We start from the raw sequence: 16467 nt of genomic DNA on the forward strand, positions 1-16467 counted from the left end.
CAGACCTGGAAGTTCCACTGGAGATTTGGAGATCCACATCACAACAACAGCAACTGTGACAATTAGTAATCAGTGGTTTGGATTGAGTGCCTACTACAGTGCAGAGCACTGTACTGAGCGCTTGGGAGTACACAACACAATGGAAACAGCAGGCAATTACTATGTTCTAAGCACTGGGGTAGAAAGAGACGAAACCCAGTGATGCTCCCCCCTGAAGCACACAGCCTAAGGGGCAGGGAGAATAGGGAATTTATCCCCATTCTCCAGAAGGCGAACTGGAAGCACAGACAGGTTAGGTGACTTGCCCAAAGTCAACCAGCAGGGCAGCGGCAGGGCTAGGATTAGCAACTGGGTCTCCTTCATTCATTCATTCAATCGTATTTACTGAGCACTTACTGAGTGCAAAGCACTGTACTAAGTGCTTGGGAGAGACAGAATAACAATAAACAGATACATTCACATTCGGAGAAGCAGCTTGGCTCAGTGGAAAGAGCACGGGCTTAGGAGTCAGAGGTCATGGCTTCTAATCCCAGCTCCACCACCTGTCAGCTGTGTGACTTTGGGCCAGTCACTCGACTCCTCGGTGCCTCATTTATCTCATCTGTAAAATGGGGATTAAAAGTGTGAGCCCCACGTGGGACAACCTGATGACCCTGTATCTACCCCAGCGCTTAGAACGGTGCTCGGCACACAGTGAGCGCTTAACAAATACCAACGTTTATTTTTTCTTTATTCACCGCCCACAATGAGTTTACAGCCTAGACAACAAGCTTATAATCTCGGTGAGTGAAATATTCAGATTCACTGCTTCTCACATCTTCCGGGAAAATGTATTCATGCCGGTCTCCCCCTCTAGTCTATAGGCCCGTCGTGGAAGGGAATGTGTCTGTTTACTGTCCTACTCTACTCTCCCAAGCGCTTAGTAGAGTGCTCTGCACACAGTAAGCACTCAGTAAATGAGTGAATGAATGAATGCAGAGCACTGTACTAAGCGTCTGGGAGCTGTCAATACATCAGAGTTGGTGGACCCATTCCCTGTCCACAGACAATTCCAGTCTAGAGGGTTCTGATATCTTGCATGACCCTGGTTTTGGAGGTAGGGGGAGAAGGATTCACAGCCCAGTAGCTCGGGGACTCGCACACAGCTAGAGTTTGCACACGTTGGGTACCTCGGGTTTCTGAAACTGTGTGCAGCCCCAAATCATGCATCGGCACTCCTTCCAGCACTTAGTACAGTGCCTGGCACAGAGTAAGCGCTTAACAAATACCATAATAATAATTATTATTAGAAGTAAGCGTGGATCCACTTTCAGAGCACAAGAGTTTAGCAAGGATGGAGCACTCTCGCTTCATATTGAAGTACTATGATGCTTGGGACCCTGTTTTTTTATGGTATTTGTGAAGCGCTTACCGTATGTCAGACACTGTTCTAAGCACTGGGGTAGATGCAAGCTCATCAGGTTGGACACAGTCCATGTCCCACACGGGGCTCACAGGCTTTATCCCCATTTTCCAGCCGAGGTAACTGAGGCACTGAGAAGTGAAGTGGCTTCCCCATGGTCACACAGCAGACAAGTGACGGAGCCGGGACTGGAACCCAGGACCTGCCGACTCCCAGGCTCCGCAGAGGGTGGAAGCGAGAGGATCCGGCGGTCCGGGCCGGGTCTGGGTGGAGATGGCCACCCCGGAACTGCTAACGTACTACGTCTCACGTACCCTGTGGCAGACACCATCTCTAAGTCAAAAGCTACTTCGTGACTGCCCGGGACAGCAAAGCAGAACTCGGAAACGCGGGCAGGACGCCACCCTGGCAACCGAAACCCCTAGGTAGCCATCCTAGGCCAGGAAGACAGAAGGTGCCCCTTGCCCACAGGCCCCCAACAAAATACGATAAGGTGGAGGGAGGGGGGTGAAAACTGTACAGGCAGAAACTGGAAGTCCAAACGGCCTGAAAGGACAGGTGAGAAATACCTGCTGCCTCTGATGTTCTGGGCAGCCGATCGAGACTTGCAGTAGCCGGCTGGGCGTCACCTGTGCCCGGAGCGTGGGCTCCCCGCTCGGCCTGCACCAAGCCAGGAGGTGAGGGATGGGTGTCTCACTAAATGCTCGTGGGACTGGAAGCTAGGGCGCTTAGCCAAGGGCGTGGAACACGTAAATACTTCTCCCGAGTGGGAAGCGTTTATGGGTGCCAGCTAGCCTGCTTTGCCATGTGTGAGTAACACCTAAGTGAAGTCCTCCCGGGTGGGAAGCGTTTGTGGGTGGGAGCTGGATGTAGTAACGCACAAGTGAATTCTTCCCGAGAGGGAAGTTTGATTCGCCACGTGTGAAGAACCGAAATAAGTGTATTCCTCCCAAAAGGAGGAATGAATACATGTCGCACGGCTCGGCCTTTTTGACCCCGGTCTCTCCCTCTCGACGGGCCGGTCCTCGAACCCGTCCCCATGTGACGGGTGACAGGTACACAACCCACGGGACTGGGACAATGCTGCCTTCCCTGGCTGACCAAAGCATGGCGAAGTGGATAGGGCGTGGGCCTGGGAGTCAGAAGGTCATGGGTTCTAATCCCGGCTCTGCCACTTGTCCGCTGAGTGACCGTGGGCAAGTCACTTCACTGCGCCTCAGTTACCTCATCTGGAAAATAGGGATTGAGACGGTGAGCCCCACATGGGACTGTTTCCAACTCAATTTGCTTGCATCCACCCCAACGCTTAGGACAGCGCCTGGCTCCAAGTAAGCGCTTAACAAATACCAATATTATTTTAATTGGCCTGCTGATGCTCTAGAAACCCTCTTCTCCTAAGTGTTGAAGCTATCGTTAAGTTATACCACGCGCACACGTCAGATGATGCGATTCCATCCCACAGGAGGATGACCCTGGGTGGAGCAGGTGAAGATGTAAGCAGCATAGTCTAGTGGATAGCGCACAGGAGTCAGAAGGACCTGGCCTCTAATTCCTGCTCCGCTTCTTTTCTCCGTGTGTCTGACCTCTCAACTGTAACACGGGGGTTCAGGCTGTGAGCCCCACAGGAACATGGACTGCATCCGATCTGATTAGCTTGTATCTACTCCAGTGCTTAAAACAGTGCGTGGCACATAGTAAACACTTAAGTACCATTAATTCTTTTTTTTTTTAAAGGATAAACCAAGAAGTCCAGATGACCCAGGACAAAGTCCTGGAGGGCCACCCCTATCAATAGGCTCTGATATTACCCCGGCTCTGCCACTTGTCAGCTGTGTAACTGTGGGCAAGTCACTTAACTTCCCTGTGCCTCAGTTACCTCATCTGTAAATGGGCATTAAGATTGTGAGCCTCATGTGGGACAACCTGATGAACCTGTATCTACCCCAGCGCTTAGAACAGTGCTCTGCACATAGTAAGCACTTAACAAATACCAACATTATTAATAGGCAGGGAAAGAAAAGGAATCAACTTGGACCCAAAGGAGTAAGGGTCTATAAACACACCCACGAATAATGAGCCCGCAGAAGACAAAGTCAGAAATGGGGCCTGGGAAAAGAAGGGGCCGGGCAAATGGGAGGCGTGGACCGTAATGGACTGCCAGTGGCGACGACTGGAAGGGTAAAGAAGAAGGGGCCTAACAGATTCTGCTGAGAGGAAGGTGTGGGGACTTGGGGAATTGGGAAGATGGAATCCGGGTTCGAAAGAAAAAGCCGGGGAAAAAAGAAATCTGAAGCCAGGGGAGCAAGCCACACACTCCACAGATTTGATGCAGATGGGAGAAGATGGGTGGCTGGCCAATTCGGAATCATTTCAGTGCGTGGTAAGGTAGATTTGAAGGGCTGGCAGGAGGGTGGGACTGTCAGAGGAGGTAAAGGAAATAGTCAATAGCCAGAGATGCAAAAGTAGGAGTCAAGGTTTCCAAGAAGGAAGGAGAGCCTTTAGAGAAGCCCCAGTAGGAGCCTCTAGAGATAGCCCCTCGTATTTCCTTCTGGCTTCAGGATGTTTTGACTTGGATGATCCACCAGCACCCCCTTTTACCCCACCTTTCAATGTCTCAAATTAAACATGTCCAAAACAGAACGTATGGCATATTGTATCCACGTAGAGCACAGGCCTGAGGATCACTGCTCTAAGCACTGGGGTAATCAGGTTGTGCCACATGGCTCACAGTCTTCATCCCCATTTTACAGATGAGGTAACTGAGGCACAGAGAAGTTATGAGACTTGCCCAGAGTCCACAGGTGGTGGAGCTGGGATTCAAACCCACGACCTCTGACTCCCAAGCCTGTGATATAAGAAACATGTCCTTAGTCTTAGGCAAATCCAAATGTTGGAAAGGCGCATGGCCTAGTGGAAAGAGCCCAGGCCCAGGAGTCAGAGGACTTGGGTTCTAATCCTGGCTCTGCCAATACCAGCTGTGTGACCTTGGACAGGTCACTTCACTTCTCTGTGCCTTAGTTACCTCACCTGTAAAATGGGGATTAAGACTGGGGGCCCCATGTAGGCCACGGACCATGTCCAACCTGATTACCCTGTAACTACCCCAGCACTTAGTACAGAGCTTAGCACATAGCAAGTGCTTAACAAATACCACAATGAAGCTGTAGATATTTGAAGAACATAATGATGAAGAACATCAATTCACAGCTTGATAGATGCAGAATCCTATTCATTATACTTTCAAATGCCTGCTGATTTTGTTTCCCAAATGGGAATGTGTCTGTTATATGTGGTACTCTCCCAAGTGCTTACTACGGTATTCTGCACACGGTAAGTGCTCAATAAATACAATTGATTGTTTGACATGAAAAAAAAAACCCCAAGAGCGTGGAAGAAAGAAATTTCTTCTACATTCCTTCCTTCCATTTTTTCAGTTATTTCTCAGGCAGGCCTACTGGGAGTCTCGATGCAAGGTCTGATCAGGAACTAGGCATAATTATACTGGGAAATTATTGACTTCCTCATCTCTGAGTGCGCACAGCAGAGCAGGTGGGGCCAAACACATTACCCCTCACCTGGGGCGAGGCGATCTGCACTTCCTTGGCCCCAGCAACAGCGAGTCTGGAAGGATTTGCTTCCCTTGAGGCCCTGAAATTTAGAGTCAGTTCTCAGCGACCGTCCCCATGGGGTCCACTTATTGGCGAGGACTCCCTCCCGCCTCAGGGCCACACTTCCACCTCAGCCAATCCGCAGATAAATAGGGCAGGTGTGGTTCCCTGGGAAACAATTTGGTCGGGAGAAGGAGAAGAAAGAGGAGGAGCAGAAAGAGGAGGAGGAGGAGGTCGTTCACGTTGAGTCTACATTCCTGCCTGTCTCCCCCTCTAGACTGTAAGCTCTGTGAGCAGGAAAAAAGTCGGCTAACTCCATCATATTGTCCTCCCCCAAGTGCTGAGTACAGTGCTCTGCACATAGTAAGCGCTCACTAAATAGCATTGATTGAGGAAAAGAGGGAGTCAGAAAGACCTGGGTTCTAATCGCAGTTCCGCCTCTTATCTGCTGGGTGATCTTGGGCAAATCAATTATCTCACTGAAAAATGAGAATTAAGGCTGTGAACTCTATGTGGGACAGCGACTGTGTCCTACTTGATTAACTCGCATCTACCCCAGCGTTTAGTACTAGGTGCTTAACAAATATGACAATCATTATTATTATTACCATTATTATTGAGTCCTAACCCTACCCCAAGCTCAGATCCGGGCCCTGGATCCCAATCCCCTGAAACCCGACAGGCGAGTCCCACCTGGGAGGGAAGAAGGGGAGACACGGAGAACGGCAGCTTCTCGGTGAGTATCACAAAACCAGAAGTGAGTTCAGGCCAAACTAGAAGTGGTCCAGGCTCGACTTCCGGGGGTTGGGGAAGAGCTCGCCGCTACATGTGCTGCTGTTTCCTAAATCCACAGTTGTCCTGTGCCTGGCGGAACCTGTCTGGGCCCATCTTACACGTCCTCTCAGCCTACTGAGCTCTTCTGTCTAAATCCACTCCCCCGGCCTTCGGTCGATCAATGGCGCTTACTGAGCGCTTACAGTGCGCAGAGCGCTGGGGAGAGTATGAACTCATCCTCTAGACTATAAGCTCCTTGTGGGCAGGGAATGTGTCTGTCTTATTGGTATAGTGTACTCTCCCAAGTGCTTAGCCCGGTACCTGACACACAGTAAGCGCTTAACGAATATCATGAAAAAAAAGGGCTAGACTTCGCAACCAAGGCATGAGACCGGACTGGGCTGGAAGCAAAAAAAGGAATGAGATTCGATCTCAAAAATGAGAGCAGAAAATCTGTCATCGGCCCAACTCAAGCCCGGTTATTGCAGCCCTCCAGAAAGCTACAAGGCTACTTGAAAATTCTGTCTCCATTTTAACGCAGCTTCTCAATTTTGTCTCCATTTTAAACTCAGCCTTTCAATTACGGTACCTTCTTCATGTAAAACTCCCACCGGGCTTCCTAGTTACATACATTCCTGTACTTATCTCAGGCTGTATCTTTTCCAGTTTCTAAGGCAGCCGCTCATCCCTTCGCTTCAGCAGTGCAGCTTCCTTATTTTACATACACTGTAAAATACACTGCCGCCTCCTAAATTCAAAACGGCCTTCCAAACGAGATAAATCATTCGTCATTTACCCAATGCTGTCTCCTGACCTTTCCTGTAGCCTGCAGGTTATTTTGGATTGCCCCTCATTTTTTACTTTTCTTCCTAAATGTTAAAAATGCAGAGGAATGATCCTAACCCCAGAGGTTTATAGTAATTTGGGGAGACTATTATCAAAGAATAGCACAGCAGAAAGAGCCTCTACCTGTGGAAATTTGAGAGCGTCTATTAGGACCCCAGATCTAGGTTTTGACAAAATACATTAGGAGGTGCAACGTTTGAATCCTAATTAGGCCGGTTAAATTAATGATTGATTAACCTTAACCTCATTCATGCCTATCTGGTTTCTGATTGTTTGTTTCCGTGGGATTTAACAGGCACTGGGGTGGATAGAAGCTTATCAGGTTGGGCACATGGGACTTACCCCCCATTTCACCGATGAGGGAACTGAGGCCCAGAGCAGTGAAATTACTTGCCCAAGGTCACCCAGCAGACAGGCGGTGGAGCCGGGATTAGAACACAGGTCCTCTGACTCCCAGGCTTGTGCTCAAACTGCTTCACTGCTGAAGTGTACTTTCCAAACGCTCAACCCGGGGCTCTGCCCAAGCGGACCGATGACACCTCGGTTCTGTTTCCAACTTCTGCTTCTCACCTGATGATTCCCCCGCCTCCCTTCCTTCCCTTAAGAGAGGTGACAGGGCTCGGGACAGCTCTGACGGGAGAAGAACGGAAGGAGGCGCGGCTTTCTTTGGTAATAAGGGGCAACAGCGAGGGGGCACAGGCGCCACGGACTGGCACCGACAACAGCAGGAACGAGGAGGGCACCTGGTGCTGCTGAGGAGGAGGCTGAGCTGGGCCTGAGGGAGAAAGCGGCAGGGCAACCCTTGGGCCGAGACGGCCTGTGGAAAAGTATTTGGTTATCTGTTAAGTGCTTACGATGTACCAAGCACTGTATTAAGCGTTGGGGTGGATACAAGCCAACTGGGTCGGACACAAGTGGGGCTCGTGGTCTCAATCGCCATTTTGCAGATGAGGGAACGGAGGCCCAGAGAAGTGATGTAACTTGCCCAAGGTCACACGGCGGACAAGTGGTGGAGCCAGGACTGGAACCCATGACCTTCTGACTCCTGGGCCCGTGTTCCATCGCTACGCCACACTGCCTCTCGTACTGAGCGCTGTTCCAAGCACTTCCCCGTCTAGAGAGTCAGCTCATTGCAGGCAGGGAACGTGTCTACCAATCCTGCTGTACTGTACTCTCCCGAGCAGTAAGCGCTCAATAAATACGACTGAACGAAAATAAGAGCGTTGCCAGACACGATCCCCGCCTTTGGGAACTTAAAATCTTGCAATGGGGGGAGACAGACGTTAGAATCCATTACAGAGAGGGGAAGCGGCAGAGAATAGAGTTACGTATATGAGAGCTGAGGGGCGGGGGGTGGGATGAATATCAACGTACCTAAGGGCAACGGACCCTCAGGTGCACAGACGATCACGCAGAAGGGCAAAAAGGATGGAGAAATAAGGGGTTAGTCAGAGGAGATGGGATTTTAATAATGATAATAATCATGGCATTTGTTAAGCGCTTACTAGGTGCCAGGCACTGTTCTAAGGGCTGGGTGGATACAAGCGAATCGGGTTGGACACAGCCCTTGAGGACCGTGTCCCACGCGGCGCTCACAGTCTCAATCCCCATTTTCCAGATGAGGCCACTGAGGCCCAGAGAAGTGAAGCGACTGGCCCAAGGTCACACAGCAGACAGGTGGCAGGGTGAGCATTAGAACCCAAGATCTTCTGAATCCCGGGCCTGTGCTCTATCCATTCTGCCGTGGGAGAGATAGGGAGAAGATTCTACAAGGGAAAGGGGGTTGAGTATGAGTTGGACTCTAGGAGTGTGTTAATAATAACCGTCGTGTTTGTAAGCACAGACTCCATAATATTAATAATAATAATAATGATGGCATTTGTTAAGTGCTTACTCTGTGCAGAGCACTGTTCTACGCGCTGAGGGGGATACAAGGTAATCAGGGTGTCCCACATGGGGCTCACAGTCTTAATCCCCATTTTCCAGATGAGGGAACTGAGGCACAGAGAAGTGACCCACCCAAAGTCACACAGCTGACAAGCGGCAGAGCCGGGATTAGAACCCATGACCTCTGACTCCCAAGCCCGGGCTTTTTCCACTGAGCCACGCTAAGCGCTGGGGAAGATACAAGATTAATCAGGTCACACATAGGTCTCACACTCTTAGTAGGAGGGAGAACAGGGACTGAATCCCCATTTTGGAGATGAGGGAACTGAGGCACAGATAATTTAAGAGAATTACCCAAGGTCTCCCTGTAGGTGAGTGGCAGAGCCGGGATTAGAACCCAGGTCTTCTGACTCCCAGGCCCGCGCTCTCTCCGCTAGACCGCACCACTTCTCACGCTGTTTTACTGGAGTCAGTGAAGCCTTAGAGAATCCAGAGAGCAGGTATTTAACCCTTTTTTATATTAGATTATTTCTAAATTTCAGTCAATTATTAATCTTCATTCTGTTCACCAGTGATTCTGAATCACTTCCCAGAGTCGGCACAGCACTTAACTGCCCATAAGCCTAAAGAAAACCAAATGTTCAGCCTACGCCCTCGAAGACCGAAACACCAAGATTTTATTATTCGTTCATTCAATAGTATTTATTGAGCGCTTACTATGTGCACAGCACTGTACTAAGCACTTGGAATGTACAATTCGGCAACAGATAGAGACAATCCCTGCCCAATGACGGGTTTACAGTCTAATCGGGGGAGACGGACAAAAACAAGACACCTTAATCGCAATAAATAGTTATATAATAATAATGTTGGTATTTGTTAAGCGCTTACTATGTGCCGAGCACTGTTCTAAGCGCTGGGGTAGACACAGGGGAATCAAGTTGTCCCACGTGGGGTTCACAGTCTTAATCCCCATTTTATAGATGAGGTAACTGAGCCACCGAGAAGTTAAGTGACTTGCCCAAAGTCACACAGCTGACAAGTGGCCGAGGCAGGATTCGAACCCATGACCTCTGACTCCAAAGCCCATGCTCTTTCCACTGAGCCACGATATATTAGCAACACAGAGCATGGTTCAGTGGCAAGAGCCCAGGCTTGAGAGTCAGAGGTCACGGGTTCTAATTCCGCCTCCGCCGCTTGTCAGCTGTGTGACTTTGGGCGAGTCACTTCACTTCCCTGTGCCTCATCTGTAAAATGGGGACTGAGACTGTGAGCCCCACGTGGGACAACCTGATCACCTTGTATTCCCCTCAGCGCTTAGAACAGTGCTTCGCACATAGTAAGCGCTTAACAAACACCATCATTATTATTATTATATTCTGAGCACCCTGTAGTATGGCCCACAGCTATGCACCGCTAGAGAAATGAAAAAATGCGACTCCCAAAGGCCAACCTGGCTTCAGGGAGATGGAGAGAGGCAGCATGGCCTAGTGGCTAGAGCTCAGGCCTGGGAGTAAGAAGAACCTGGGTTCTAATTCCGACCCTACAGCTTGTCTGCCGTGTGACCTTGGGCACGTCGCTTAACTTCTCAGGCCCTCGGTTACCTCATCTGGAAAATGGGGAGGAAAAAGTGTGAGCCTCATGTGGGACGGGGACCGCGTCCAACCTCATGAGCTGGTATCTAACCCAGTGCCTGACACATAGTAAGCGCTCATTAAAAAGAGGGAGGGAGGTTGGCAGTCATGGGGCACCACCCCAGTAGCAGTTCTAGAAGCTGAAGTGGTACCCGACCTTCTAAACGGTTGTGAGAAGCAGCGTAGCTTGGTGTAAAGATCATGGGCTTGGGAGTCAGAGGTTATGAGTTCTAATCCCGCCTCCGTCGCTTGTCAGCTGTGTGACCCTGGGCAAGTCACTTCAATTGTCTGTGCCTCAGTTACCTCGTCTGGAAAATGGAGTTCAATTAAATGTTGGTATTTGTTAAGCGCTTACTATGTGCAGAGCACTGTTCTAAGCACTGGGGTAAACACAGGGGAATCAGGTTGTCCCACGTGGGGCTCACAGTCTTAATCCCCATTTTACAGATGAGGGAACTGAGGCACAGAGAAGTTAAGTGACTTGCCCAAAGTCACACAGCCGACAGGTGGCAGAGCTGGGATTCGAACTCATGAGCCCTGACTCCAAAGCCCGTGCTCTTTCCACTGCGCCACGCTGCGTGAGCCCCACTTGGGACAATCTGATAACCTTGTATCTATCACAGAGCTTAGAACAGTGCTTGGCAGATAGTAAGCGCTTAACAAATGCCATAATTATTATTATTATTATTGTGAGAGCTAGACCTGCCCAGCGACTCACCTACCTTCTGCAGCAGTTTCCCCAGTGCCCCCTAGGAACCGCACTGCCGTCAAATACGGTCGACTGCTCCGCCACTTGTCTGCTGTGTGACCTTGGGCGAGTCACCTCACTGATCTGGGCCTCGGTTCCCTCATCCGTAAAATGGGGCGTGAGACTGTGAGCCCCGTGTGGGGCAGGTTCCGGGCCGATTACCTTGTATCTACCCCAGCGCTTAGAACAGTGCCTGGCACATGGTAAGTGCTTACCAAATAGTAATAATTGTGGTAATGTTAATAATTCATATTAATAATAATAATAATAAATGGCAGAACAAAAGGGTTGACGATGAGGAGGCCCTGGAGATAATCAGCGCCCCGCAGTTAAGCAATGGTCACCACCGCCACAGAACTGTGTTGGACAAGACAAATGAGGAGAACGGACGACTACGGGATATCTGGCTTCTCTTCCTGCGCCTCGGATCCCATCCCTCCTCCTCTCTTACCACCCTCCTGCCCTTCTTCACGGCTATTTTCACCCCCCGTTACGCCGCGGTGGCTCTTCCCCTCTGACTGCCATCAATCAAAGGCATTTACTGAGCGCTTTCTGTCGGTAGAGCGCTGTAATAGGCACTGGAAACAAGCTCAAAGAAGCCTTCTTTCAATCCCCTCAAACTGGCCAGCTCTCGCCCCGTGCCTCTGCTCCTCCCATTCCGATTCAAACTCCTTGAATACATCGTAAGCACCCACGGCCTTCGATTCCTCTCTCCCGATTCAAGCCACCGAGCCCTCAGTGGTATTTATTGAGCGCTCACTGTGTGCAGAGCACCGTACTGAGCGCGCAACAGAGTCGGCGGACGTGTTCCCTGCCCACGACGAGCTTATGGTCAACTCGCCCGATGACCCAGGTTTTTGATCCCCTCACGCCCCCCGCCAGACTTCATATTCTCCAAGGTCCCCAGTGACCTGCTCACGGCCAAGTCCGACGGGCTACACGTTCCGATCCCGCCTTGACCATTTTGGACTCCCTCCTCCGTGACCCATCATCCTGATTGTGGTTTTGCCGACTGGTGGGGTTTGGACCCCCTCCTCCTCAGTCACGTGATGAGCTCCTCTCCCACCTTTCAGCAACTGTGGGGGGTCCCTGCTTAAAGAGGCTCACGCCAAGGCCTTCTTACGGGCCCCCTACGAGACGTTCGACGGAGAAGACGTCGTGATCCGCATCATCACGCCACACCTCAATCGGTGGTATTTATTGAGCGCTCACCGGCTGCAGGGCACTGGACTAAGCGATTGGGAGAATGCGACGGGGTTGGTAGAAATGTTGCCTACCCACCAGGCATCTGTAAAATGGGGGTTAAGACTGTGAGCCTCACGAGGGACAACCTGATTATCCTGTATCTACCCCAGCGCTTAGAACAGTGCAATGTACATAGTAAGCGCTTAAGAAATACCAACATTATTATTATTATTACAGTCGAGAGGGAGATGAGAGCCAAAGTGACGTGGTGACTTCCAGGTTCGGGGCGGGCGGTGAGGGAAGGGAGATCTCATCGGCCGAAACCCCCCATGAAGCAAAGATGAGCGGAGGGGCCCTTCGCCCAAAAAACAGGTGGGAAAAACTATCTAGACATCCCCGAGGCCATAACAAATGAGATAAATATAATTTAAAATAAAAATAAATCATAAATATAATGAGAAGCAGTGGGGCCTAGTGGGAAGCACGCGGGTCTGGGAGTCAGAGGGCCTGGGTTCTAATCCCAGCTCCGCCAACTGCTTGCTGTGTGACCTCAGGCAAGTGACTTCCCTTCCCTGGGCCTCAGTTTCTTCAACTGTAAAATGGGGATTCAATACCTCTTCTCCCTCCTACTCAGACTGTGAGTCCCACGCGGGACAGGGACTGTGTCCGACCTAATTAACTTGTACCCGCTCCAGCGCACAGAAGAACGTTTGAAACATAGTAAGCATTTAAATACCATAAAAAATAATAACCATTGTGGTATTTAAGTGCTTACTCTTTGCCAAGCGGTATACTAAGTACTGAGGGAGATAAGCAGTCTGGCCTAGTGGATAGAGCAAGGGGCTGGGGGTCGGAAGGACCTAGGTTCTAATCCCGGCTCCACCGCTTGTCTGCTGTGGGACCTCGGGCAAGTCACGTAACTTCTCTGTGGCTCGGTTCTCTCATCTGTAAAATGGGGATTAAGCCCGTGAGCCCCATGCGGGACAGGGGCTGGGTCCAACCTGATTATCTGCAAATAGTAAGTGCTCAATAAATGCCAGTGGTGATGATTAGAAACAAGTCTTTCGACTCCCAGGCCCAGGATCTTAGGAAAGGGCACTATGTCAGAGGTCGTGGAGCAGGGGAACTAGGAGGGGCAGAGTTTGGAGAAGAGAAGATGCAACGACGCTCCCAACCTCCAGCGCTTCAAACAGCACTTGACACTTAATAAGCGCTCGCGTGGCTCAGTGGAAAGAGCATGGGCTTTGGAGTCAGAGATCATGGGTTCGAATCCCGGCTCGGCCACTTGTCAGCTGGGTGACTTTGGGCAAGTCACTTAACTTCTCGGTGCCTCAGTTACCTCATCTGTAAAATGGGGACTAAGACTGTGAGCCCCAAGTGGGACAACTTGATTCCCCTGTGTCTACCCCAGCGCTTAGAACAGGGCTCGGCACATAGTAAGCGCATAACAAATACCAACATTATTATTATAATTACCGTAATAAGAATAACTTTCCCATACGTGCTCTATTATACTTAAATCGCTGTCCAAAAATAGGTTTGAAAAATCAATGGCAAGTCTGTTCTTCCTCCCTGTGGGGCAGGGAATGTGTCAGACCTGATAATCTTCTATCTATCCCAGTGCCTAGTACAGTGCTTGTCACACAGTAAGCCCTTTAATACCACAATTATTATTAATTACTGAGATCCAGAGCCCCCGGCACTGCCACTTGTCTGCTGTGTGACCTTGGGCAAGTCACCGTCACTTCTCTGGGCCTCAGTTTCCTCATCTGTCAAATGGGGATTGAGACTGTGAGTCCCATGTGGGACAGGGACTGTGTCCAGCCTGATTTGCTTGAACCCACCCCAGCGCTTAGTACAGTGGTAAGCACTTAACACTGGATAGAGCCTGGGAATCGGAAGGTCCCCTGTTCTAATCCCAGCTCCGCCACATGTCTGCTGTGGGACCTTGGGCAAGTCACTTCACTTCCCTCACCTGTAACATGGGGATTAAGAGTGTGAGCCCCAGGGGGGTTGGGGACTGTGTCCAACCTGAGTAGACTCGAGTCTACTCAGTGCTTAGGACAGTGCTTGGCACCTAGTTAGCACTTAACAAGTTCCATCATCATTTGAAGCAGCACTTGGGACTCGGAGGACTGGGGTTCTAATCCCGCCTCTGTTACTTGTCTGCCGTGTGACCTTGGACAAGCCACTTTGCTTCTCTGGGTCTCAGTTCCCCCATCTGTCAAATGGGGATGCAGACTGTGAGCCCCACGTGGGACAACCTGATGACCTTGTATCTCCCCCAGCGCTTAGAAGAGTGCTTGGCACACAGTGACCGCTTAACAAATACCATCATCGCCATGATGATGATGATTATTTCTTATCATTATTAGTATACCCCATGCCTCCGCGATTGAGGGAAAGCAGTTTGTAAAAGGATGGTGCTCTCGGAGCATGAATCCTGGGGGGGCGGGAGAGGGGATGGTTGGCAGCCCTGCGTGATGCCCCCGGGGCCCAGCCTGGCTGGCAGTGCCCACTCTTGGGGGCAGGGGCTTGTGATGGGCACGGCCCTCTTCCCTGGGCAGGCGGGCAGGTGAAGGGGGGGTGCCGCGGAGGTGGGAGGAACGGCAGCTGCCCCGCCGTGCCCTCTCCCCGGGGGCATGGCCCTAGGGGCATGGGCATCGGAGGCGGTGACAGGTGCAGTGGTGCCCAGGGCCCGGCTCCCTCCTACAGAACTCCTCCGGACCAGGACAGCGGAGAGCAGGGCTGGGGCAGGGGGCCATGTGGGCAGGGGGCCGGGGCTGGGGCAGAGGGACAGAGGGGCAGGGGGCAGATGAGGCAGAGGAGCAGAGCCGGGGCAGGGGGCAGAAGGGCAGGGAGGCAGAGTGGCAAGGGGACAGAGCCGGAGCAGAAGGGCGGGAGGCAGGGGGGCAGAGCCGGGTCAAGGGGACAGAGCTGGGGAAGAGGGGTAGGGGTCAGGGGGCAAGGGGACAGTGTTGGGGCAGAGGGGCAGGGGAGTAAAGGAGCAGGGGGACAAGGGGCAGAGGGACGGGGGATAGAGCTGGGGCAGAGGAACAAGGGGCAGAGGGACAAGGGGCAGGGGGACAGAGCCAGGGCAGAGGGGTGGGGGGACAAGGGGCAGAGGGACAAGGGGACAGTGTTAGGGCAGAGGAGCAGGAGAGTATAGGAGCAGGGGGACAAGGGGCAGAGGGACAAGGGGCAGAGGGACAAGGGGCAGGGGGACAGAGCTGGGGCAGAGGGGTGGGGGAGAAGGGGCAGAGGGGCAAGGGGACAGTGTTGGGGCAGATGAGTAGAGGAGCAGGGAGACAAGGGGCAGAGGGACAGGGGGACAGAGCCGGGGCAGAGGGACAAGGGGCAGGGGGACAGAGCCGGGGCAGAGGATGTGGGGGGCAGAGCCGGGGCAGAGGAGCAAAGGGCAGAGGAACAGGGCCGGGGGGTAGAGGGGCAGGGGGACAGAACCGGGGCAAAGGGACAAGGGGCAGAGGAGCAGGGGGACAGACGAGCAGAGGAGCGGGGGGGGGGGGGCAGGGGGACAGAGGGACGGGGGGCAGAGAGACGGGGGGCAGAGAGACGGGGGGCAGAGGGACAGGGAAGCAGAGGGTCAGGGGGACAGAGGGTCAGGGGGACAGAGGGGCAGGGGGACAGACGGGCAGAAAGGCAGAGGGTCGGGGGGCAGGGGGGCAGAGGGGCAGAGGGGCAGAGGATCAAGGGGGCAGAGGAGTAGAGGGGCAGGGGAGCAGAGGGGCAGAGAGTCAGGGGGGCAGAGGAGCAGAGGGGCAGAGGGTCGGAGGATGGGGAGCAGATGGGCAGAGGGTCAGGGGGTAATGGGGTCAGATGGGCAGAGAGGCAGGGGGCCAGAGGGGCTGAGAGGCAGGGGGGCAGAGGAGCAGAGGGGCAGGGGAGCAGGAGGGGCAGAGGAGCAGGTGGGCAGAGGGGCAGAGGTCGGGCATTACCGGAGCGTGGGCCCGACGCAGGCGGTGTCAGTGCTCTGGATCTCCTGCAGGATCCGCTCGTGCTCGGGGACGCTGTCGGGGCCGTCGCCGCCCTCCGCCATCTTGGGGCGCTGCGGGCTGCGGTGCTGGGTGCGGAAGATGCGCGGGGCTGCGGGGCTCGGCGGAGCCGGGCTGGCCGCCGGGGGGGGGGGGGGGGGGGGGAGGACAGCGCATGCGCGGGGGCGGGGCGCGCCGCCGGGGGCGGGGCTGGAGGGGCGGGGGCGCGCCGCCGGGGGCGGGACGCGTCGCCGGGGGCCGAACGGCGCATGCGTGGGGCGGGGCGCGCCGCCGGGGGCGAGGAGAGGGGGCGGGGCCGGAGGGCGGGGGAGCGGCAGGGGGCGGGACGGCGCATGCGTGGGGCGGGGCGCGTCCCCGGGGGCGAGGGGGC

The 16467-nt window shown here is 53.0% G+C and overlaps 1 protein-coding gene across 2 annotated transcripts in view; it reads right to left on the minus strand.

Annotated features, from left to right (window-relative positions):
* Positions 1-16214, minus strand: part of EXOC6 (exocyst complex component 6) — a 188034-nt gene extending 171820 nt beyond the window's left edge. Inside the window, exon 1 of one of the 2 annotated variants that reach the window (XM_029060465.2) lies at positions 16041-16214. In XM_029060465.2, coding sequence (XP_028916298.1) covers positions 16041-16141 — 101 coding nt within the window. In that variant the 5' untranslated portion in view covers positions 16142-16214. The remainder of the gene's footprint in view (positions 1-16040) is intronic. The other variant, XM_029060464.2, reaches the window with a different exon arrangement.
* Positions 16215-16467: the final 253 nt, after the last annotated feature.

This window comes from Ornithorhynchus anatinus, chromosome 3 (genome assembly GCF_004115215.2).
Source record: "Ornithorhynchus anatinus isolate Pmale09 chromosome 3, mOrnAna1.pri.v4, whole genome shotgun sequence".
In the NCBI taxonomy this organism is placed as follows: domain Eukaryota; kingdom Metazoa; phylum Chordata; class Mammalia; order Monotremata; family Ornithorhynchidae; genus Ornithorhynchus; species Ornithorhynchus anatinus.